Raw genomic sequence first — 12914 nt, forward strand, 5'->3', positions numbered from 1 at the left:
ATCATCTAAGACAAGAACATCTATAGCAGGGACTTAATTAACATTGATGCTTTTAAGCTCTGGTTTATGAATAGTCAAGAACTGCCAAAGTGTTTACATGTTTCTAAAGTGTTCACATCCTCACCAGCAGATCCCTCCTATGAAAACAAAGTGACTCCACACAGATATGTAAGAGGAGCACTGAAGAGAAGTCTGCTCTTCTTTCAGTGTTCAAAGTGAACACTTAGGCACATAAGTAACATAGCACTTGAAGTGCAGAATATACTGGTTACACATGTGCAAACACTTCTGTTAGTAATCTAAACAAAAGTCAGTGACAGGCCATTCTGAACAGGAAACTAGGCCTATGGTACCACACAAAGTACATTCGAGCACAACAACAACAACATGGATGCTTTCTACACCCAGACGTGCAGTACCTGCTTGTCACAGTCATCAGGTATCCTCGTGTGCTTTTTGTTAAGCAGCTTTGCAATTATCACAAGGCTCAGGCGCCGCCTTACTTCCCTGAAAAACAAGTAGGGGATTTTTTAAAACTCATTTCCCAGGTAACATCTCACATTCACTGCTGCTACAAAGCCTAGCAAAGCTACATTACAGAATGTTACTAACCTAGAAAGGAGGCCATTATGACATAAACATTCTTGCCTCAATGCAGCTTTTCACGCATAATACTACTACATACTTGCCTCCAAGTCCGAAAGCAAGGGGCAAAGTCACTGTCATCTCTCAGGTACACTACAATATTTATTTCAGCACACAGAACTCATAACAGACTGACACAAAAAATCGGATACATCATCCAAAGAACATTTAACTTTTGGTCACTCAGACAAAAACGGTGATAGATGTTTGAATCTGAAGCTGTCAATCGTTTTTCTACTATAAAGCACCAGGAAGTCTGCAGTCCATGAAATGGAAAACAACCCTTTTTCACAGAAGAGGCGATAAAGAAACGATATTCAAACAAAAACTGCACATACAACAACCGAAACATACAAGAAAACCCAAATACTTGGTTCAGCGTTGCTTTTGCTTGCTTGGTGTTTAGGCTTTTTGCTTGTTTTGAAGTATTAAGAAAAACAACCTGAACCACCACTTCTGTAACAGCTACTGCATTTCTCAGGCTTTGGGTTTACACAAAGAAATCAGCTGTTGTAGTGCCATTACCTTCCACGTGTTATCCAGCTGGGCACCAGCTGAACCAGCCACAGCAGATTATGGTGCTGACTGGAGAGTTCGCTCACCCCCAGGCAGAGCTCAGGCATCTGCAAAAGAACAAAAACAATTCAAAAAATCCCCAGATTACTGAGTTGTGCATACAGCAGGTGTTTGTTTTATTTGCTAAGAAATACACATCTGCTCCCAAGCAAAATACACAGCATAGATGTTAACAAGAATGGGGCTAGCAAGAGATGATGCCCATGAAGAGACTCCCACTGCCTGCTAAAGAGCATTTTGCAGTAGGCTGTGATCAGGTTGCTTTTGCTCCCTGCAATCATTGGCTTCATTGTCAAACAGCTATCTTTAACCAGTATTCACCCAAATCACTGCCAGCTCAGTACAACAGCCCCATGCAGAAGAGACAGGCAGAGTGTTACTGGGCAAACACTCTCCCAGTATGACCAATCACCTCCCAAATCCCACAGAGCTAAAAAGCCCTCAGTTTGTTCACGTTACATTGTCAAGCAGTTCTTTTCTACTATGCCAAGGAACAAAAAAAAAAAAAATTGAAACAAGCTTCTTAAAAATTAAATTGCACTTCCATAAACTTAATACCAGAAAATGAACTCCAAAGTTACCTTTGTATCCCAGTCTTTAATACTTATTAAAAGCTTTGTGAGAAGGCACTGGAAATCTATTAAAGAGACTTGCTTTAGCTGTTTGTCCAAGCTTATTTTAAAAAGCAACAGAAGCAGCAGCAATATTTCTTGATCTGTATATCCATCTTGAATTACTGTTGTGCAGAAGTCTAAAAACTTAAAAACAAAAATAACATTAAAATCTGAAATTAGGTTCTATTAAAGGGTAATGAGAACTTAAGTTTTGCACCATCATGTTAAAATTTCCTTCAAGCAACAACTTGTCACTGTAACACTTATGTATCCAGAGCTTATCTCCTAGTAATTGCCTGCATTCTATTCCCCCCCCAAGCAGCTCCTGAAGGATCACCTGCTGAACATGAAGCTAGATGCTATGCTAGGGTTTTATCTACTCCAAGGACCGTGCTCAAAGCTAAATTAAGGTAGCAGGGTTTTTGCTTGCAAATAAAAAACCCTGTGTGCACTAAGTGGGGTTTTCTCACCTTGATGACATTCATTAGATTGCTTTCTGGTAAACAGAAGAAGGCAGGACTGGCAGAGTCGGCAAATCCTCCCGGCTGCTCTTTGCTCACTGTTCCTTGCCTCTGACTTCTAATAAAAGAGACACTAATTGGAGCAATCAGCAATTCAAAGGACCACAAAGCCTTATCCACATCAAACTGAAGGAAAAAACCCTGCATATTTTAAGCACCTTCAGATGACAACCGTCCCCAGCTACAGAGCACACACACCTTAAACTTGTAACTCATTATTTACAGTTAGGCTACAACTCTTGCAAACCCCCCTTAGGAAGCCGTAGGGCAACAAACGACACTGACTCTAAGCAGAAGACACCAAAGGGTCATGAAGGACCTAAGCAATAGATATCAAAATGAAAACACTTACAAAATATCCCACTCATTAAAGTTGGGCTGAAGATGTTGCAATGGAAAGAGAGACCTGAACATAATACCCATATTGACAAAAACAGTTGTGACATCAGCTAGAGAAGGGATCCACGGTTTAGATTGCTCATCACTGATGGAGGCTACAAGTAAGAGATATGGGACATATTAGTTTGAGTTATTTGCATTAACTCCTTCCCAGAAGTTTAATCCATTCTAGTAGCTCTGATCTCAGAAGAATTGCTGCTACTTGCAGAACCACAGCAGGACTACAGTAGTCTAATGCAGTATTTTACACTAAATTCTACACCTTTGTAGAATCATTAAGTCTGGAAAGACCAGGAACATCATAAAGTTCAAGCATCAAACACCCATGATGGCTCTGACCACATCACTCAGTGTGACATCCAGCTATTACTTCAAGAAAAACATGCACAAACATAAACAAATAACACTTGAGACATTGTAGTTTCAGATCTCAGTGTTCTACTCAGTTAAAAAAAAAAATGCATCTTTAGTTTAGCAACAGAACAGAATGCCTCAGAACATCCTGGAGACTCTACAGGAGGCAACACTGTAGTTTAACAAACTTCTCAGGAGTAACTGCAGGTGACTTCATCCTGTTTCAAGAGAGATACAGAGATGTGCTGAGACCCCTCTGAGTTCTTTGAACACTCACTGATCAGTTTCAGTGACTCCTTCCAAAACAACCTGAGCAAAAAGCAATAAAAGAGGCTACAATCCCTCTCATACCAAACAAGTCCTGTTTCCAGTGACATTCAGAATACATAGAAAAATTTCAATAGATCTGACCAAGTGCTTCAAAAGTGAACTTGATTACTATAATGATGTTAACTGGCAAACCGTCACAGTGACTGTGATGGATCTAAGTGAAGACATGGGGAACATACAAAGGATCTTGAGTAGCAACTCAAGAAGTTTTTAGAGTACAGATGAAGGAAGGCAGAACACACAAACAAGCCACCCTTCAAGGTGTTTCTGTGCATGTATACAGTTGTGCATGCATACAGTTTTTTCTTTCATCGTTAATTTGGAAAGTGAACTATGCAGTGTTGGGTGCTACTAGGTGAAAACCATCTTGTAGTCCCCTAAACTACAAAAAGCTTTTAATGTAGAAGACAGAAAGGACTTTGGATCAAACTGGACTCCTCCTCAGGTCAATCCCATTTGTGAAAGATAGAACAAGTGCAAAAGGTTCTGTATCACATGCACAGCTAGGCAAATATACACCAGGACGACATCTTGTGGTAAAGCTTGCACACCCTTACTGAAGACCAATTCAAGACATAAGCAACAGAAGTTTCTGGCTCATGTCAGAAACACAGAACAGAACCAGTGCTTTTTTCCTCCCCCTCTGTTTAGCAGAAGAGAGATGATTTTGTTCAGTGGTAAGTTCTCCATCTCTCAAATACTCACCATTGTTTAGTGTTATTTCTATCAACTTGTCTAAAATCTGGGTGGAAACACAATAGCTAGGATGAACAGACATCATCTGTGCAGGAGAAAAAGAGAGCTGTATGTCAAATACTGAGCTGCACGACCTCAGTTCTCTTTAGTAAAATAAAAAACAACAAAACAGCAAATAAGTACCAAGCCCTCTTCAGCAACGCAAACAGAAAACAGAATAATTATGGATCATTTCAAGCAGCACACAGTTCTGCGAATACATTAGAAGCAGTTGTTTGCAGTACCAGAATGCTACAACCCCAAGCTGAATCCATCTAGTCATAAGAAGGTATTGAGGAGTAAGAGAATGGAGGTATCGTATATCCTTTTGGAACCCATTTCTACCTGGGATCAAACTGAACTCTTTAAACAGAAGCGAGGGCAACTGAGAATTGACTGCATCCTTTACCAATCATGGGTAAATTGAGCATCTTCAATACTCAGCCAAAACAACAAATGCCTGACTACAAAGATACAACGGAGAAATACACATCATGCTTCCTGGTGTCTTTCACCTCATTTTGCCCCCCATGTGTTAGACAGTTTTGTGCTAGCTGAGCAAACTGAGCTGCCTCACACTCCCACCTTGCCTGAAGGATGCCAGAGCTCATGTCAGCAGTGCAAGGCAATCTTTCCCCAGCTGGGGAAAATGAGGTAAGAGGACAAAAATGTTTCCCTCTTGCTAGAAGCAGAAAGTTAGTCAATGGACTGGCTGCAATCCTACAGGGAGTCCAGTTTTATTTCTCATTTTAGGAATGGTTGGCAAATAGTAATAGAATGAAGACAGGACAGGGGCATTTTTGAGAGTAACAGCATGATGTAAATTCCCAACACAGACATCTAGAAAGAAAACTGCCACGCTTCCTTCGAGTGTCTCTAGACTTTTTGAGCCAACGTTTTACAAATACAAAATGCAGTATTTAGATTTACAAGGTGATGTCTGTACAAATTGCAGAGTGCACTTTTTTTTTTGAGAGTGGAAGAAAACAAATTAATGTTTGCTTCTGATTTGCCCCACACTTGACATCCTGAAATACTTCCTCATCCAGCATGGGTTGTGCCATTTTCACATGAAATACCGTGTACAAAGACAGGCAAGGTTAGGAGGTTTTGCAGTCACTCAGGAAATGGAGGAAGAAAAAAAAGCCACTGCCAGTGTTTTCGTTTCTAATGACAAAATATTTCAGACTGCAGGGGGAAAAAAAAATATATCAGAACCCATAAAAAAAAGTTGTTTTGGATTAAAGAATTGCTAACCCAATGCAACAGATTCACTGGTACCAGTTATCTGTACTGTGACCAGCCTTCAGGAAGAACAGTCTATCCAGACAATTTCTTCTCAACAATTTAAAAGCAAGATCCTCATAAATAGCTAAATGCCCAATCCATTTTTCAGTAAGGCTTTCAGAAATTCTCAGTGACAGGTTGTATGGCCTTACCTGAAAAAGCCACTTCAGAATTGGAATGGGACACACACTGCAACTGTATGAACTCAGAAAACCATGAACAGCCAAAAAAAGCTGCTGTGTTACATCAGAACTGCAAGACAAAGTGGAGAAGAGAACAATGCATTAGTGACTGCAGCAGCAATCTCACAAAAGCACTGAGAACTTCCCCACCCCTCAGATCACCAACAGTAGATGCAGGTAAGTTCATCTTATCTTCATAGTTGACCCTTCATATGCTCTTACCTGCTGTGAGATGCTGTAGCAACTGAACTTTATTCTTGACAAAATTTTTAAGTGCTAAGTGGAGAGCAGCCATCATTATCTCCAAAAATGCCATACCACAAGATTTGGAAACATTTTTATTATTGGAGAACAATATTAGCAAGCAAACACTGATTTATATCCCTGTACTGTGAACCATTATGCCTGTCTACACAGACGGGCTGCTGGATTCTGTCAGGTCAGCAAGATTATCTTTTTTCCCTTCACTGTTCAATGAAACTTGCACATTCTTTTACAGGTAAAGAAAAGAATGTTTGAAGTTGAAACAACCTCAACTTTTTTTTTTTTTTTTTTTTAAAAAAAGAATCTTCATTTTCAGTAATCTGGAGGTAAAAATTAAGCTACTAAAATCAAATGGTCTCGTCTTGCCATGTAAGTTTTGCTGAAGTGTACAAATAACTGTTGGGAGAACAGAAAATCTGTAAGATTTTGTAGTAAACTATTTTAATCTTCCTTAGAAAGTAATGTATGCCCTAAGCAGCTGAACTAGTGATACCCAATTAACAATAGCCAATTTCCCATGTACACCTCTTTAGTCTCCCCTGTTCTCAGTAACTACTGGGACTGGGAGGTCTCCTGAGAAACCCAAGTCCTGACTTCTCCATAAACCATGTACCTATCTGACTGATGAGGTGGCTAGGAAGACCTCCATTTGTCCATTGGAGAGCCAGTATGTAACAGCTGGGTGGCTTCAGAACACCTAAGCAATTCAATCATCACTGCAAGGGACGATTCATTTACTTCTCATTCCTCCAGTTACTGATTTACAAGATACTTCTTGAAGCTTATAACCCTGTGATCTTTAAATCATATTAACAGATAGGCCTCAATCCAGAAGAAGGTAACACAAACACAACGTCCTCAGGAGGCAGAGACCTCTCTCCTCCTCACAACCACAACAGCACACACACACACAGACCAAATCCTCTAGCACGTCATCAACGCTCTCAGTCTACAGAGCTAGCTGGCAGTAAATCACCAACTGAAATCAATGGAATTCTTCAGGATTTGCACTTGAGGTATTACAGAAGAATTTGTCCACCTACCTGCAGCCTGACAGCCTCAAGAACACGCCTCTTAGCAGCGTGGTAACTGCTGTACATGTGTATTATTTGCACTTTGAGCTCAGTGACTGAATTTAACTGATGCCATAAACTGACTTCCTGCAATCTTAATTATGAGGAATCTGAGGTCCCAGGCCCATTCAGCACAGGACATTCTTAAGCAGACATAATGCAACGCTGCATAACGCAACTTCATCACTGAGGTCCTCTGTCTGCCTTGGGACAGTTAAGCTTTTGTACCCAGCACAGTAGAATCACAGAATCACTCAGATGGGAGAAGACCTTAAAGATCATTGAGTCCAACCACCACTGACCATACTACCCTAACTAACTACCCTCCACTAAATCATGGCCCTGAGCACCACATCCAAACAGTTTTTAAACACATCCAGGGATGGTGACTCAACCAAGTCCCTGGGGAGCCTATTCCAGTGCTTAACAACCCTGTATGTAAAGAAGTGTTTCCGGATATCCAACCTAAACCTCCCCTGATACAACTTAAGGCCATTTCCCTTCGTCCTGTCACCACTGAGAAGAGACCAGCCTCACTCTCGCTGTAAGCACCTTTCAGATATTGGAAGAGAGCAATAAGGTCTCCCCTAACCTCCTTTTCCCCAGACTGAACAGCCCCAGTTCCTTCAGTCTCTTCTCACAGGGCATATTCTCCAAGCCCTTCACAAGCCTTGCTGCCCTTCAGTATAAGCACTGAAGAGGCCAGAGCACTTCCCTCCCACCTCATTTAAGATGTTTTCGTAAGAATCACTGAAAAGGAAAGAAGGAAGGGTCAAGCAGCTATTCACTGTTCCATATAACTAAGCTAGAAAGGACAATTTCAGGAAACGAGTCAATCTTGCCTACAGTTCATTTGCATGCTAAGATGCTGTTTTAACTTAAGAACTGCTAACACTAGTGAAAATCCTACAGCTAAACACAACAGAACAAAGAGGTTATTCTTACCTAAGAAGAAGTTTTTCTATAGGATTTTGAGGGATGAAATGGAAATTCCTCAAGTCAAGGTCATGTTGATTGAAGATTTTCCCAGAGATTGATAAATCAAATACATCTTCTCCAGGATGGTAGTCAGGTATAGCATGAGCTACTACTGAAAATCTCTTTATAAATGCCCTGTAAAATCCAAAATTGCTTTTATGAATTTGAACAAGAGGCTATTTGCTGTCTGAGACAGTCATTTTCAGATGATGAACACATCAGCCTTATGTGAAAGCTGAGTTAGGTTAATACACAGTGACATCTGAGAAAATCCACTCAGCCCCCAAAGATGATAGAAATGGCTCACGATAGACATATTAACAGCTGATGAACAAGGGGGAGATTTGAGAAAAAGACTAAGAAAAAAAAGAACTGGATTTAATTGGTTTTGGAATAGGAAGGACCTGTGTTCTTCTGAGAGGTCTCCATTCTCCACAGCATTTTCATTTTCTCCATCTGAAGAATCAATTTCCTTTCTTTGTACGTCTTCTCGCAACCGCTTTTCCAGTTCACCCAGCCTGCAATACCAGTAACAGCAAAACATATCACCATTCAGCATCACTTACTGGACTCACACCACTTAAGAATAAGCATTTATTAGCACATACACCTGCTTACCACCAGTGACTGCCATCAGCACACACACCACGTTACACGTTTGCCCTGAAAGAGCGCTCATTGGTTCTATCCACTGAACTGTGTACCTGCGTGCAAACTGACAGTCTACACAACTTTGGAAAACAAAACTGAGCTGCAGATGACTTTGAAGAAACTTGTGTAGTCAGCCCACAGAAACAGTTTTTATTTCATGCCTGACCAGCAGCCAGTAGCTGGTAGGTGACCTACAGCAAAGGCAGCAGTAAATTTAGTCCAGCTCCTGCGAGAGACAGATATATCATATATCATTCACTACTGCTTGCAGAGAGCCTGTCACTTAGCTTCTCAAGTAAAGCCACGCTGGTAGGTCCTATCAGACCTATGGCAGTAGTGCCAGGAGGCAAAGCTTAACTTGCTGTCACTCAAATCCCATCATGTTTGGGGAGACAAGGTAAGTCTAAGCTTCTACAACTCCATATTAAACTTTTGAAAGTAGCTTTAAAAACAGCAAACCTTTTAGATTGTTCCTTCTCCTTCAAGAGATGTTCTAAGCTGTTCACATATGACACCTGGGTACCAACAGGAGGCTTAGAAAGCTGCAAAGGAAATAGTAAGACATTTTAAAACTACTGCAAACTACTCTATCAGTCGCCGTAATGCTATTATGGATGATAACAGCAGGGTGGCAAAGTCTTCAGCTGCAGCAAATGAGAATGAGCCCAAATGCAGCAGCCATGGATACAGAAATGAAGGAAAAGAGCTGCTTATCTTTGGAAGGCCTCAGGTAGGCAGGGATCTGCACCAAGAGATGCCCTCAGCTCCACTGCCAACCCTTAAATGAGGCCTGGGAAGGGATGGATCCTGGCTCCACACAATCCAGTCACTCAGCTGCACTGCCTGCACTTGAGCTCCCCTGGGCTGGCCCTGCCTTCCCACCTCAATCACTGCTTCAGGCCATCGCTCAGCATTTCTGCTATAATCACCATTAGCCTCTTCCAATTTTAAATACACTTGACCTGAAGGTAAAATTTCAAAAGAAACCCTGAAAAACCAAACAATTAATAGTTGGATTTCTCAGTTCCTTGACAACTTTCTGTAGTCAAATCTCTCAGTGATCAATTCAGAAATGATCGTGCTTCACAATGAATCTGAAGAGCAAAGCAAGCCTCTGTTTCTCTCCCTAAAGCCAACCTGCAGCTAAGTCTTCGTGAACATTTGCATCAGAAGCCTTTACTGCACAGCTTCATTGCAATCCACAGAGACTCCAGGAATCCCCCACTCCTGTGCACAACTCCTGAAAATGATTCAGTGCATCTGTGTTACTTTCACCATTTCCTGAAGTGCAAAACATCACTCTGTTACATCGTCTCCTAAGTCATTAGATAAGGGAAAGCTTCAGGTGAGAATCCTAACACAGAAACAAATCAGTGGGAAAACGTGGGAATGTCGAAGTCCACTTTCCTTACTTCACAGCCATTTAACATGACCAAAGTGAACAATGAGAAATCAAGAGTGTACTCCAACTTGCACATGTGCTCCTTCTTACAAAAGACAAAAATGCCAGTACATGCTGAAACCATGGTCATGGAAATTCTGGGACAGTTCTCAGTTGTTTTGTCTGTGCTGGTCACTAATTACACAGAAGGAGGATACACCAAACGATGCAGTCACATCCACAAACACTTGACCTGGGCTGTATCTGTTTATCATTCCTGACCATTAATTACACAGCCACATCGATTAAGATTGTGGAATATGTATGTAACCATCAAAGTCCATTCTATAATTTGCTTGCTCCATTACTTGTAAGGACAGATAAAGCAATCTGGCTGCCTAACACTTGCTTGCTTAGATGGTAGATGAGTAGGACAAGAGTACAGCTATTCTGCCAACAAGTTTTTTTCCTGTGGTGTAAAACCGTGGTGGGTTTCCCCCAGTCAGCAGCTAGGCAACAGAACCTGTTCACTCTTCCCTCACCACGCAGCAGGGCAGGATGAGCAAAAGCAAGCACGTTCTTGGGGTTAGATAACAGTTAAATAAGAGAAGGGAAAACAAACCAACAAGTGATGCACCTGGCATTCACTCACCATCAGCTCCCAGAAGCAAGCCACCACCTACCTTGTCTCCAAGCAGAGCCTTAAGGGCTGCCTGCCAGAAGCTCTGCAGCACCTTTCATTTCATGGCAGTGCATGACAACGTGCCAGGATATCCATGGGCCAGCTGCAGCCAGCTGTCCTGCCTGTGCCCCACTATGGCTTCTCTCCCCCTTCTGGCCTCCTCACTTCAGGGCCACAGCACGGAGAACAGAAAGAAGCCTTCACACTGTGCCAGTACTGCTCAGCAACAGCTGAAAAACCAACGGCTTACCAGCAGTGTTCTGGTCACAAACATGAAGCACATCACACTGAAACACATGCTGCTGGGCAGAAAGTTAACACCAGCCTTGCCAGACACACTTGAGTACAGCCATTCAAACCTACATCAGCTTTGTAGGAACGCTACACCCAGCACAGGTGCAAGACTTTGCTAATGAATGTTACAGTAGAGCTGCAAAGCCACAATTTATTTGACACACTGCCACTGAATAGGGTAACTTTTAAAAGACAAATCAATTCATTTTCATAATACCCTGTAAATCATCTGTTAGATACCTCTTCATTCATCCCTCGTGAGCAGAATTCATTCCATGTTTTGAAATCCTAACGTATTTCAGTTTCCACAAAATTCAACCTCAAGGAAAACACCAGGCAGACCAAGTACTGGACACAGATTTTTGAACCATCTCAAGGGCAAGAAGCACCCTTACACTGACTGCATTCCGCTGCACAGCACAAGACCCTCAAGTAAGCCAAGTCCCCAGCTTTGCAGGGAAATAACTGAGTTTACACACATTAAGAACAAAGGAAGACAGTCATTGAAAAAAAGACACTAAAAAAGCTGACAATGCTTTTTTTTTTTTTTTTTTTTTTTAAATCCACTTACATGATTTGTCAGAGCCGTGGTGCCCTTGAGGAGATCATCAAAACTGTCTCCTTCCAGGGCTTCTGTCTGAGGCCTGCCGCTTGAAGACAGGATTTCTTGCAATGGTATGAATGTTTCATCGTCATCATCATCATCATCATCTAGAATGCACTCTAAAGTCTCATCTTCACTATCAAAACTGCTTTTTGATTTGCCATTCATATTGCACATCTCTGTACGGGTGCTTCCAACTTTTAACTCTGAGAGTTCTGAAGATACACGATCGTTGTCCTCACATCCTTGTTTAAAAGGCAATGAGCACTGAACCCTTTTATCACTCTCTTCCAAGACCGTAAGCTTTTTAGAACCTTCCACTGGACAAAAATCTGAAACATCTTCTAAAGCCTTTTCTTCTGTTCTTGAAGAAGTGCTGCGGGGTGAAATACCATCATCTCTACTGAGCGTACATCTTTTTGGTATTACCTGAGAGAAGACAGCATTCTGGAGGTGAGATTTCACATCTTTTGTGAGTACAGTATTTGTTTGTTTTACATGGTGTGGAGAAGGCAAGACAGCACTTTTCTCCTGAGAAGGCAGGGACACGTCCAAGCAGAAGTGTGAGTTGGCCACCTGCAATTGATTCTCTTTGGTGTCTACAACAGAAACCCGGCTATTTTCATTACGACGCTGTGCAGAACATGATGCCAAACCCCCCGAAGAGCAATTATTTTTCTCATTTTCATGGCTTGAGTCAAGGTATTCCTCTGAGCGAGGAGAATCCCGTCTGGGCAGAGCAGCAGCCTCCACGCACGGAGACTTCAGCATGTTTTTAACCAAAGCAGCCCTCCGATTTTTCCCACTTGCAGAGGACCTTCTCAAAGCAGGGTCACTGGAACTTGCTTCTTCACACTGATTCGAGCTGTTTGCATACACACTCACGACAGTGCGTTTTCTCTTCCCAGAAGACATCTGGGCTCTACGGCCAACCAATGGAGCAGACTGGCTTTTCCACACACTGGCAGCTTTCTCAGGGGACATTCTCAATGAATTTGGAGAGGATACATCATGTTTTGAGTCCTGCTTGGGTTGGGATGGGTCACCTGTGGAAAAACATTCAAGAAGAAATAAACCACTACTGCTGTTCAAGAAGCTGTCAAAACTGTAACAGTCTACTCTTAAAAACAAGGAAAAACTCAAACCAAACAACTGACTTACAACAAGCATTTGTACATCAACTACAACTGAAGCTTTTTGACCAGGAACAACAGCACATCCATTCTCCTTGAACACAAAAAACCACGCTTCAGATTTACCTGGCCACTCATCTTAACTAACCTAGAAGTGAAATACTTTGATTTTAGAAGCAGCTCAGCTCCTACAGCAGAACACCACTTCTAC

At 41.8% G+C, this 12914-nt stretch overlaps 1 protein-coding gene across 2 annotated transcripts in view; it reads right to left on the reverse strand.

The window, feature by feature from the left end:
• The window catches only part of SLF2 (SMC5-SMC6 complex localization factor 2), a 28067-nt gene that overhangs the window by 8934 nt on the left and 6219 nt on the right, over positions 1 to 12914 (reverse strand). For both annotated transcript variants that reach the window (XM_042863757.1, XM_042863756.1), the window contains exons 5-15: positions 11538 to 12616; positions 9069 to 9151; positions 8363 to 8476; positions 7926 to 8093; positions 5614 to 5713; positions 4145 to 4220; positions 2709 to 2850; positions 2306 to 2414; positions 1803 to 1979; positions 1171 to 1268; positions 420 to 507 (exon numbers count right to left, since the gene is read on the reverse strand). In XM_042863757.1, the coding sequence (XP_042719691.1) occupies positions 420 to 507; positions 1171 to 1268; positions 1803 to 1979; positions 2306 to 2414; positions 2709 to 2850; positions 4145 to 4220; positions 5614 to 5713; positions 7926 to 8093; positions 8363 to 8476; positions 9069 to 9151; positions 11538 to 12616 (2234 nt within the window). The remainder of the gene's footprint in view (positions 1 to 419; positions 508 to 1170; positions 1269 to 1802; positions 1980 to 2305; positions 2415 to 2708; positions 2851 to 4144; positions 4221 to 5613; positions 5714 to 7925; positions 8094 to 8362; positions 8477 to 9068; positions 9152 to 11537; positions 12617 to 12914) is intronic.

The sequence above is a fragment of the Lagopus leucura genome, unplaced genomic scaffold (genome assembly GCF_019238085.1).
Source record: "Lagopus leucura isolate 7727_CA_CO unplaced genomic scaffold, USGS_WTPT01 Super-Scaffold_741, whole genome shotgun sequence".
Lineage (NCBI taxonomy): Eukaryota > Metazoa > Chordata > Aves > Galliformes > Phasianidae > Lagopus > Lagopus leucura.